Source organism: Papio anubis, chromosome 16, assembly GCF_008728515.1.
Source record: "Papio anubis isolate 15944 chromosome 16, Panubis1.0, whole genome shotgun sequence".
Taxonomy (NCBI): domain Eukaryota; kingdom Metazoa; phylum Chordata; class Mammalia; order Primates; family Cercopithecidae; genus Papio; species Papio anubis.
The window spans coordinates 55,394,136-55,406,032 of record NC_044991.1 but is presented as its reverse complement, the minus strand read 5'-3'; the positions used below and the strand labels follow the sequence as shown (position 1 = coordinate 55,406,032).

Here is an 11,897-nt window from a genome sequence, read left to right as displayed (position 1 = left end):
ATTACAGGCTTCCTAATTAATGAGCCATGGGGTTGCATTTCATCCGCTGAGTCAGAGCCGGTGTCTGGGCCCTGGGCCCAAGGGAAGGGTATCAAGAATCATGGGTGGGGAGGCCAGCCTGTGCCTCTGTCTCCCCATGCTGATTCCCTGTCCCCTCCCTTTTCAAGCCCAGTTCTCTCCAGCAGTTTAGAGGACATTGTAGGCCTCAGCCCAGCTTTGCTCCCGACTCCCGCCTCTGCTTCCTGACCTCTTCCTGGGCCTGTTCCACTGTCTGCCCCTCACACCTTCCCACTCCACCAGGACCACACAGGCCTCCTTTGGTTACCAACTCTCACAAGGTTTCCCAACACCCAGTTTAGTTTCTTTTTCAAATTGGATCTTCTTTGGCCACATGTATCCCACACTGGGGTCTCTGGAAAGAGGCAGCGCATCTCAACAGGATCCTAGTACCCAGTGCCCTGAGTCGCAGATAGGGCCATTCTTGAGCCCGTCTGTGCCTCCTCTCCCAGGAACTGCACACGACGAGTACTTTTCCATTCACATTTCAACCAGGAGATTCGTATATTTACATGTGACTAACTCTGCTGAGCCTTTATGGGGGAGCATCTTTTATTTTTGTGCCTAGAGGTGTTATACTGAATTTCAAAGGCTGTGCTGGAGCCTGGTCATGAGGTTGTTATTCCATAATTAGACTCCATTGTGCCTCTGGTTCTGGATCGCACAGTGGATCTGGAACCAAGTGAAGACACTTCTGTAGGTCGTGTAGGCAATCAGAGGAGCGCCTTGTGGTCTGAGCCTCTGTTTCATCCTAACTCCAAGTGGGGATTAAATAAGATAATACATAGGCATTTAGTGCAATGCCTAGGACATTGTTTATTCAATATATAAACTTTTATTAACACTTTTGAATGCAAAAGTTTTTAACATGCATGGATGGCCTCCAAGGTCTCTATAATCTCCTTTATAAAATCATGCATGTGTAAAGCACTTGCTTCTGGGCCCATAGGCTGGACACAGCTGGCGCCTCCACGGAGGGCGGCATGGCTCCTCAGCCCCGTAAAGATCAGCTCTGGGTGCCCAGGCTGCCTGCTGGTGGGGCTAGAATTCTTTTCATATTTTTCCAGGGGATCTTTGGACTAGAATCCTAGATGTAGGATGGCTGGGTAGAAGGGTACATGCATACGTGACTTGCCCAGGTACTGCCACATTCCCCGCCAAAGACTGTATCCTTTGTATTTTCAGCAGTAGTATATGACAGCTCCCGTTAACCCAAACTCTCACCTACAGATTGTGACCAAACATGGAGATTTTCGCCAGTCTGCTAAGCAAGAAGTGGCATTTCATGGTCCTCTTTATTTCATCATATTATGAGCGAGGCTGGACATTGTTTACATATTTAAAAGTCATTTGTATTTCTTTGTGAATCTGTTATTTTTAGAAGCTATATGTTATGGATATTAACCATTTAACATAGGTTGCAAATATATTTTCCCAGCTTGTAATTTTTATTTTTACTTGCTAATGAATTTTGCCATGTAAGAGGTTTTTGGTTTGTTTTGAGACAGAGTCTCCCTCTGTTGCACAGACTGGAGTGCAGTGGCACGATCTCGGTTCACTGCAACCTCTGCTTCCCAAGCTCAAGCGATTCTCCTGCCTCGGCCTCCTGAGTGGCTGGGACTACAGGCACGCACCACCATGCCCAGCTAATTTTTGTATTTTTTGTAGAGACAGGGTCTCCCTGTGTTGCCCAGGCTAGTCTCAAACTCCTAGGCTCAAGTGATCCTCCCTCCTTGGCCTCCCAAAGAGCTGGAAGTACAGGTGTAAGCCACTATGCACAGCGGATTTTTTTTTTTAAGGCAGTCACATCCATCAGTCTTTTTCCTTACTGAATCTGAATTTGTTTGTTTGTTTTAGACGGAGTTTTGCTCTGTCGCCCAGGCTGGAGTACAGTGGTGCCATCTTGGCTTACTGCAACCTCTGTCTCCTGGGTTCAAGTGATTCTCCCACTTCAGCTTCCTGAGTAGCTGGGATTACAGGCACCCACCACCACGCCGGCTAATTTTTGTATTTTTAGTAGAGACTGGGTTTCATCATGTTAGCCAGGCTGGTCTCGAACTCCTGACCTCAGGTGATCCACCTGCCTTGGCCATCCAAAGTGCTGGGATTACAGGCATGAGCCCCTGCGCCCGGCCTACAAATGAGCTTTATAGAAGAGTATCTAATGACAAAGGCAAATGTCCATGAGATAGTGTTAGAAATAGCAGGCAACAGCCTCACACACTATATACCTATAAATATTTTTTTCTTTACAGAAAAACATTGGAAGGGAAAACATCAAGATGTTTGTGTGGTGGTCACTTGGTAGCTGGGTTAAGGGTAGCATTATCCTATTATTGGTGAAAACCCTGATGGAATAAACTTGACCATTCCAAGTCTTCTTCCTATGTCCTCCCCTTAGTCCCGTGTCACGCTGGAGATCTTGTCACACCTCTTGGCACAGACAGAGCCATTTCAGGCACCTCTCTGCAAGGGAGGGCGTGCATTAAGCCAGGTGGAGCTCTCACCCAGCAGCTGTAACGCACGCCCTCCCTTGCAGAGAGGTGCCTGAAATGGGGTACATTTCAATGTACTGAAAACTGAAAACTGTCTGATTTTGCACCCCATTGTTCTGTTCTCCTGCCCCCATGGCGGGGGGGCTTTCCTCCTCTCTCAGGTGACAGTTCATACCAGGGAAGGGGAACAAGCTCTTATTTTGACCCAGCACTGTCCAGGAGAACTTTTGGTGATGGTGGAAATGGTCTGTATCTGTGTTGTACAATATAGGACCCACCTGTGCTGATCCTAACCCCCAAAACAGGATCCCAATCACCATAATCCTGAATGTTGAAATCCCAAAAGATCAAAATCCCTGAAGGCTGAAATCCTAAACATCACAATCTCAAAAGTTCAAATGTAAGAAGACTTGATTGTACCTAATTACAAATCTGTCATTTATGGTTTGGGATTCAATTAGACATCAGGGATTTTATACTTTAGGGATTTTGATCTTTAGGGATTTCAACATTCAGGGTTATGGCTTTTGGGACTGTGTCTTTTGGGATTATGGCTGAAACCCAGTAGCCACTAACCTCATGTGACTATCAAGCACTTTAAATGTGGGCGGTGTGAGTAATGAACTGAGTTTAAAATTTCATTTACTTTTAATTGAATAGCCACTGTGGCTAGGGGCTACTCTACTGGACAGTGCAGTTTTCACTAATTTCCAACCCAGCCACGCCCCTTCCAATTCAGAACTGTAAGGAAAGACCCTGCACTGGCAAGCACGCTGAGCAGCCAGGTGAGGTGACAGCAGGCCTACCCCGGGCGGGGGGTGGGGGGCAGCTCTGAAGCCAGGACCTGCTCAACAAAGGCCCACAGGAGCCCTGGGGGAGAAACCAGCCTGAAGCAGCTTCCCACCCCAGTGGCCATCACAATGGCAGCCAGCCCAGCCTCACAATGTCACAATACCACAGGCAGGTGGCCAGGCAGGCAAAGCGGTTTCCTCCAGGGCAGGACTCTTTGTCTGCAGACCTACTTACAGCAACCCAGCGTCAGAAGGCCCATCTCCTGGGGAATGGAAAAGTGCCCAGCCATTGGGAGGCCTCAAGCTGGAGGGCTAGCGGGGAAGCCGGGCAGGTGTGGGGCTGGGAGAAGCTACTAAGCCCCATGCCCGAGATGCTCCGGGACTTCACAGCCCAGCTGCAGGAAGATGGAACGTTGTGAGCAGCTGTTCTTCTTCCTGGCCATTTGGTTCATCTACTTCTTTTCTGACGCCAGCCTCTCTTCCACCTACTCAGGGGCTGGAAGGGCAACTGGAGAGCCAGCCACTGCAAGTGAGGACAGAGAATGGCCACAGGCAGAGTCACAGGGTAGACCTTTGCACCTTGGGAGATTTGGAGACTGGTGCTGCCTGGGCCCCTTTGCCCCCACCAAACCACAGGGGTACCATGGCCCTGACCAGCCTTCAGAGGGCCATCGAGTCAATGTCACAGGAAGGGGAAGAGACATGTGCCCGCGGACCCTGTGGTCATGGAGGGGGTGGAAGGTCCCTGGAGGGCAGCAGGGCCACAGCAAGGCTCTGGGATCCTGAGTCTTCTCCGTCTGTGGACCTAAACTCTGCATGTTTACAGCTGTTCTATGCCTGGGTCCAGTCTAGTGAGAAATACACTGCTTACAGAGCCAGGTGACAGCAAAAGAAATTTTATTCCCATTTTCTAGGGGACAGAAACAGAGCTGCTTAGCATGTTTCTGGCAAGGGTAGTGAAAAGACCACTTCCTTTTGGGGGAAGTCTTTCAAATAAGAAAAACGAATGCAACTCCTGGGCATGGCTCCACCTGTATCTAGGACAGGGCCTGCCATTCCAGGGGCTCCCAGGCTGGGTTTTCCACCAGACCAGTCTTGGGGGCAGGAGCCTGTTAGAAATGCAGATCCCCAGGGCCCTGCAGGCGGTCTGGGCAGTACCTCCAACACAGCTGTTTAAGGGGAGGCAGTCCGGCCCTCATCTGGGAGCGCTGTGCTGACGCTGACTGCACGCTAGGGCTCTTGGGGTTGGGTGGACAGGATTTCTCCCAGAGAGATGGGTTCCCAGCAGCCAGAGTACACTGTGGGTGTCAAGATGCTGGTGGGAAGTAGGCTGTTCCCTGAGACCATGACAGGTGGAAGGTGGGAATCACCAGCCCCCACACTCACCAAGAAATGCTTTTGCTACATGCTGGGGCTTTTTTCTTTTTTTTGAGAAGGAGTCTCACTCTGTCATCCACACTGGAGTGCAGTGGCACCATCTCAGCTCACTGCAACCTCTGCCTCCTGGGTTCAAGCGATTCTCGTGCCTCAGCCCCCCGAGCAGTTGGGATTACAGGCACACACCACCATGCCCAGCTAATTTTTGTATTTTTAGTAGAGATGGGGTTTTGCCATGTTGGCCAGGCTGATCTTGAACTCCTGACCTCAAGTGATCCACCCACCTTGGCCTCCCAAAGTGCTGGGATTATAGGCATGAGCCACTGTGCCCAGCCATGCTGGGGCTTTTCTAAGAACACAAGCACACCAGAGGGTAAGGCAAGATTCTGGAGAGGCACAAACCCAGAAAGCCAGGGGCACACAGGAGCCTCGCCAGCCAGGGCGGCACAGGCCATTCATGCAGACCCTCAAATCTCATGTGAGGGCTGCATCAAGGCCAGTGCCAATGGGAAGCAGAGGGGAGCATGTGACCACTTCTCTGAAGCCATCTTTGTGGACAAGTGATGTAGGAACTAAAAAAAAAATGCAGGCTTGTCTAGGTAAAGTGGCTCATACCTGCAATCTCAGCACTTTGGGAGGATCGCTTGAGCCCACGAGTTTGAGACCAGTCTGGACAACATAGCAAGACCCTGTCTCTACAAAAAATAAGAAAATTAGCTGGGCATGGTGGTACATGCCTATAGTTCCTGCTACCTGAGGCTGAGGTGGGAGGATTCCTTAAGCCCAGGAGTTCAAGGCTGCAATGAGTTATGATTGCACCACTGCCCTCAAGCTTGGGCAACAGAGACTGAACCTGTCTCAATTGAAAAAAAAAAAAAAAGCAACCTAACCCCAAACCCAGATCTCTAAAGTCTTGGGTGTGGACTAGAGCCCTGGACAGCCTAAAGGAAAAGAAAGCGCAGTGCAGCCACGGCCTGTTCACAGGACCTGCGGCTAAGCTCAAGGGTAAAATACAGCTTGACAAAGCATCCCTAGGCAGCTCCTTCCCAAACGTGCTTAGAAGGGAACAGGGAAAGGCGGGTATGTTTTCTCACTGAGGTTCTTCTAGTGGCTGGAATCTGGTAAGAGTACCAAGTCGTAGGGATATGGATATATTTTCCCTTTGGAACTCCATAAAGTTAAATGTTGGGCTGAAAAAAGGATGCAGCCTATAAACAAGTATTTTTCCTGAAACCGGCCGCACACGGAAACGCTGTGCTCCCCTTCAGGGAGCGGTTTCAGGAGCTAGCTGAGCATGGCTGGCACTGGCCAGAGGGAGCCATTCACCCTCCCACCACGTATGCCCACCTACAAACCTGGGTTCTGAGTCCCCACGCAGGGGACAGATCTGAAAATTCCAGTTTGTGTCCGTTCAGGCCGTCGACAGGAATGACAGCCTGGCGGGCTGCAGTGACTGCACACAGCTACCCTGTGAGCTCCACTTGTGTAGGTGTAGGTGGGTGACAGGAGTGTGACGACACAGATGGTCAGGCCACCAGGAGGAAGCCCACAGCAGACGTCAACCATCGCTTTATTAAGGCTGCCAGTTGGGGGGCTGAGTCATGCGTTCCACAGACACCCCCACTGCCCCCAAGGTCCACTTTTGGTGACCCTGAAGGCAGAGACTCCTGAGATCTCGGCCACAATCTAGGGTGAGCCACCCACAGTGCCCTGCTGGATAGGGGGGTATGCGAACTGCATAGGGGGCCCTCAGCAGGCATCTTCCTGCCTAGGGTGGGGCTGGCTCCAGCAGGCCCTGGGCTCAGGCAGGGGGAGTGGTGGGGAGGCAGGGACATCCCCCCGCCCTCCGGCCTATGGCTTTGTTGCCCTATTGCCACCAGCGCAGAAGCAGTGTGCTACACTGTGAGGTGATGAAGAAGAGCCCCGGGAGGGAGCAGGCAGCTCTGTGCCTGGGGCCTGGCCAGACCTCAAGGGTGCGGTGGCCCTGCTCCTGTTCCCCCTCAGCTCCTCCCAGCGATGGGTCTCCTCCAGTGGAGGCCAGTCACTCAGAAGTGGACCCGCAGCACGTCCTGGCTAGCAACCAGCCGCTGACAGGCTGTGCACGTCATGGGCAGGGAGCGTTGCTTCTCACCCAGGCAGGGTCGGCACAGCAGGTGGCCACAGGGCAGCTGGTACACCGGCTCCTTTTTGAAGTAGGGAGAAAACACTCTTTTGCAGGAGGCACACTCGGGGCCTGGGATGCTCCCAGGCTGCTCTGGTAAATCAGGAAGGAAAACAGGCCAGGGTTAGGAAAGCTGCTCCGTGGTCCACACTGCTCTGAGAGGCAGAGCTTCCCACCGTGCAGCTGCAGCATCTGGCTTCATCCCTCCCAAGCCCACCCCAGGCTGATCAGGGAGGGGAGTGGAAGCGGGAGAGGGAGCCCAGGAACTTGGGAGGCCTCTCCTCTATCATCTTTGACCAAATCTCAGTGCCTCTACAAATGCTTGAGAAGAGTTGGCTTCTGAGGGCAGCAGGCAGTACTGGGCCCTTTCTCCTGGTCTCCTAGCAAGGTATACTTTCCCCCGCAATAGGTGGCCAAGGCTGGAGCAAGGCACAGCTCACTCTGACAAGATAAACTGCAAGAAATGTGAGAGGCGACAAGAGAAGGAAAACGCAGGCCAGTGGGGTGGCTCACGCCTGTAATCCCAGCATTTTGGGAGGCTGAGGCAGGAGGATCACTTGAAGCCAGTAGTTCGAGACCAGCCTGGGCAACATAGTGAGATCCTGTCTCTACAAAAAAGGAAAAAAAAACAACAACAACAAAAAAAAACAAAATGAAAAGCAGCACGTAGTCCAGTGTACCAAGGATGGGGAAGTGTGAGAAGGGAGGTCAGCAGAGACAGGGCTGAGGGCTGCAGCGCACCTGCCACTGGGACCTGGCTCCTGCTCCCTTCAGCCCTGCAGCCTGCTGACCCCTCACTGCTACTGGCAGCCCTGCTCCTGACTCCTCAATCCCGCTCCTGTGCTGCTCTGGCCCTCTGGGAAGGCTCTCCCTCCTTCCGCAACTCCTGCAGGGTATCCTTGAATGAGGGTCACAGTGAGCAGCTCTGGCCATGCCCTACTAGGCTGCACCCATGGCTCTTCCTTCCCTCGTGGTCCCTCTGGAGAGTGACAGGGGATGGGCTTGCCTGTCTTCCTTGTGGTCCATGTCTCCATTCCTAGCCACTACTCTCTGGAGGACCCCAAAGGAACCTCAAACCAATTTGCTTCAGAAATGTTTCTTAAACCCCCTTCTCTCTGTCCATTTCATCACCATAATCCAGGCCGCTCAATGCATCTCTTCCTAACTTGCTCCAGGCTTGTCCTCTCAATCTGTCCTGAAAGCTGCCTCCAATGACCCACCTATGTAACTTGACCACCCCATGCCTCTGCTTTCTACCTTTTAGGGGCTTCCCATCTTTTGGGACAGTCAAGACTCCCTGCACGGCCCACCCAGCCTCCTCACCTCTCTTCACACCAGTCTCAACTTTTAGAGTCCAGCAGCTTCCAATCACTTCTCTGCACACTCTGTGCTGCTGGCACCCTCACTTTGTGCTTGCTGTTCTCTTTGCCTAGAATGTCCTTATCTGGAGACCTCGCTCAGACTACACTCATTCCAGGAAGCCACCCCAGACTGCCCCTTTCCTGTGCTTTCAGAGCCCACTAGCCCTTCTCAGCCTCCAAGGTAGGATGCCTGCTTCCTCCCCAGGCTTTGCAGGCCCTGAGGGTCAGGACTATGTCCATGTTTCTCATCTGGCCTCAGGACCTGGCACAGCACCTCACAGGGCAAGTGCTCCATCCACATGTGATGAATGGACCTGACATCGACACTCAGGCACCAGGCACCAAAGAAGGGAGGGCAGGGGTGCCCTACACGGGGGAGCAGGAACTGAAGTGTTCCTGCCTCCACATCCCTGAGAACTGTAGCCAGGAAAGAGTGGCCTGGCTGTGGGTGTTTTCTTTGGGCCAAACATTAAGCAACATAAAAGTACCGGGTACCTCTCCTATGCACACAAGCCAAGAATTCCCCAGTGAGTGGAAAGTTGAACCTCTACAGGGAAAGGAAGGAGGGAGAGAGAAGCAAGGGAGGAATGAAGGTGGGGAGAGCGGGGAAAGAAGGGAGGGGAGGAAGTAGGAGGAAAGAGCTGACTGCTTTTCAGTGGTGCCCCTTTCATACAGGCTCTGCTAGAGGCTTCAGAGACCTGCCTGACCCACAGTGCATGATGAGAATTTATTTTTCATCAGAGTTTTAAAAACCACACCTGCCCCAACACCACAGAAGCATGCGAGGGCCCCAATTCCCCCCAGCACCGACCAGAAGTCCCATTAAAAGGTCTCAGAGGCCCAGAGCCCCAGGGGCAGTTTCAGTGACAGGAAAAAAAAATCATCAATGAAAAGACAATTATTGTGCCCTGGGCAGACTGGAAACCCAAGTATATAACTGCAAACTGAGGTGATTAAGTGAGAGGATAAAAAAGAGGACTTGCTTTGAACAGGGTGGGCTAACATGGCCTCCTGTAGGAAGAGCTGTGAGAATAAAAAGGAGCCAGCCACGAAGAATGAAAGGAGAGCAAGCACAAAGAACAGACTATCCATTAAAGAAAAAGACAGTGGTCAGGCACGGTGGCTCGCGCCTGTAATCCCAGCATTTTGGGAGGCCGAGGCGGGTGGATCACCTGAGGTCAGGAGTTCGAGACCAGCCTGACCAACATGGTTAAACCCCGTCTCTACTAAAAATACAAAAATTAGCCAGGCATGCTGGTGGGCGCCTGTAGTCCCAGCTACTTAGGAGGCTGAGACAGGAGAATTGCTTGAACCAGGGAGGAAGAGGTTGCAGTGAGCCGAGATCATGCCACCGTACTCCAGCCTGGGCGACAGAGTAAGACTCTGTCTCAAAAAAAAAAAAAAAAAGAAAGAAAGAAAGAAAGAAAAGAAAAGAAAAAGACATAGTGAGGCTGGGTGCGGTGGCTCATACCTGTAATCCTAGCACTTTGGGAAGCTGAGGCAAGTGGAACACCTGAGGTCAGGAGTTTGAGACCAGCCTGGCCAACATGGCAAAGCACTGTCTTTACTAAATATACAAAAAAAAAAAAAAACTAGCTGGGCTTGGTGGTGTATGCCTATAATCCCAGCTACTAGTGGGGGCTGAGACAGGAGGATTGCTTGAACCCAGGAGGTGGAGGTGGAGGTTGCAGTGAGCCGAGATTGCACCATTGTACTCTAGCCCGGGCAACGGAGTGAAACAGAGCAAGACTCTGTCTCAAAAAAAAAAAAAGACACAGTGAGAGTGGGCTTCAGATAAGACTGCAGAGGAGGAGACATGGGGGCTCCAGCAAGCAGGACCTCAGAAGGAGCAGGAGTTGAGGTTTTATCCTAAGTTCAGGGGATGCCATGGAAGGATCTGAAGGAGTGGAACACAGTGATGGGCTGACATGATAAAAAGATCCGACTGCTGTGAGGATGACGAGCCACAGTGAGGCAAGGATGGGGGATACCAGCAGGAGCTACTGCAGGAGTCTGGGGTGAGGCAGCGGGAGCTGCGGCCAGGGCAGGGGCCAAGGAAGGAGAGCAGGGGACTAACCTGAGGTCTACCTTGGGGGAGGATGGATAGGACCTGATAATGAACAGAATATCAGGATGGGGACACTGAAGGAAATGGAGAATGACTTCTGTGTTAGAAGCTTCACTACAAGACAGAAGATGCTGCCCTTACCCAGGTGGGACGAAGGGGACAGTGAGGGGGAAAAGCTCTGGAAGGCAGATGTGAGCAGTGCAGAGTCTGAATGTTTCCTTGAGAGAGGATGCTGGGGCCAGGCACGATGGCTCACGCCTGTATTCCCAGCACTCTGGGAGGCCGAGGCGGGTGGATCACCTGAAGTCAGGAGTTCGAAACCAGCCTGGCCAACATGGTGAAACCCCATCTCTACTAAAAATACAAAAATTAGCTAGGCGTGGTGGTGGGCCCCTGTAATTCCAGCTACTTGGGAGGCTGAGGCAGGACAATCACTTGAACCCAGGAGGCGGAAGCTGCAGTAAGCTGAAATTGCGCCATTGCACTCCAGGCTGGACAATAGGAGCAAGACTCCATCTTAAAAAAAGAAAAAAGAGAGAGGATGCTGAGTGCTGTCAGGGTGGCAGGATTAGTTCCAGGGAGAGGCAGAAGCTACAGGGAAACATGGGCAGTCGCCAGAGATGTGGGTTCTCACTTGGGTAACAGAGAGTATTGAGATTAGAGAGTCCAGAGCCAGAGCTGGTAGAGAAAGCAATTGGCAATGGAAACTGAAGAGGGACCACCGAAGATAGGAGAAAAGAAGCAAAACAGCCTAAAAGCCAAGAGAGTAGGCGTTGCATGGGCTCCATCTCATAAAAAATGCCTCGTGCTGCAATCAGTTTCTCTTGCTTTGTATCCTAATAGATTCTGGCATACAGTAGGGGCCAAGGTTCATTTTAGGCAAAATTGGCCCATAAGCTGCCACTGCTCTTTCTAAGACACTGATGGAAGTGTTAATCTGAAGGGATGAGGACAACAAACCCAACCAAACCTCTCTTTACATTTACATAAAGTGCCCTGGATGTCAGATTGGAGACAGACTAGATGAGAAAAAATAACAAAAAAGGCCAGGGGCGGTGGCTCACTCCTGTATCCCAGAGCTTTGCAAGGCTGAGGAGGGCGTATCACGAGGTCAGGAGCTCGAGACCAGCCTGGACAACATGGTGAAATCCCGTCTCTACTAAAAATACAAAAAATTAGCCAGGGTGGTGGGCGCCTGTAATCCCAGTTACTCAGGAGGCTGAGGCAGCAGAATAGCTTGAATCCAGGAGGCGGAGGTTCCAGTGAGCTGAGACTGTGCCACTCCATCCTGGGTAACAGAGCAAGACGCAGCCTCAATAAATAAATAAATAAATAACAACAAAAAAAAGAGAAACAAAAATCCTCAGGAGAAAATAATATTAGATCTCACAAGGAAACACAGCAGAGGGTGGCCAAGCCCTATATCCACAGAATTACTAAGGATTGACTAAAGAAAGCTTTTCTTGTGAGGAGTTTAAGTTCATAGGCAGCCCCTCAACTACCCCTGGAAAAGGCAGGAGAACAGGTTCTCTCCCAGGCTGGGTGTTGGAACTGAAAGGGGAGGCTGGCCAGGCAGGTCCACAGAGC

At 51.5% G+C, this 11,897-nt stretch overlaps 1 protein-coding gene across 4 annotated transcripts in view; it reads right to left on the bottom strand.

The window, feature by feature from the left end:
* Nucleotides 1–6,271: 6,271 nt before the first annotated feature.
* Nucleotides 6,272–11,897, bottom strand: part of UBOX5 (U-box domain containing 5) — a 53,908-nt gene continuing 48,282 nt past the window's right edge. For 2 of the 4 annotated variants that reach the window (XM_003905001.5, XM_003905002.4), the window contains one exon: nucleotides 6,272–6,974. In XM_003905001.5, coding sequence (XP_003905050.1) covers nucleotides 6,766–6,974 — 209 coding nt within the window. In that variant the 3' untranslated portion in view covers nucleotides 6,272–6,765. The remainder of the gene's footprint in view (nucleotides 6,975–11,897) is intronic. The other 2 variants (XM_009216477.4, XM_009216478.4) reach the window with 2 other exon arrangements.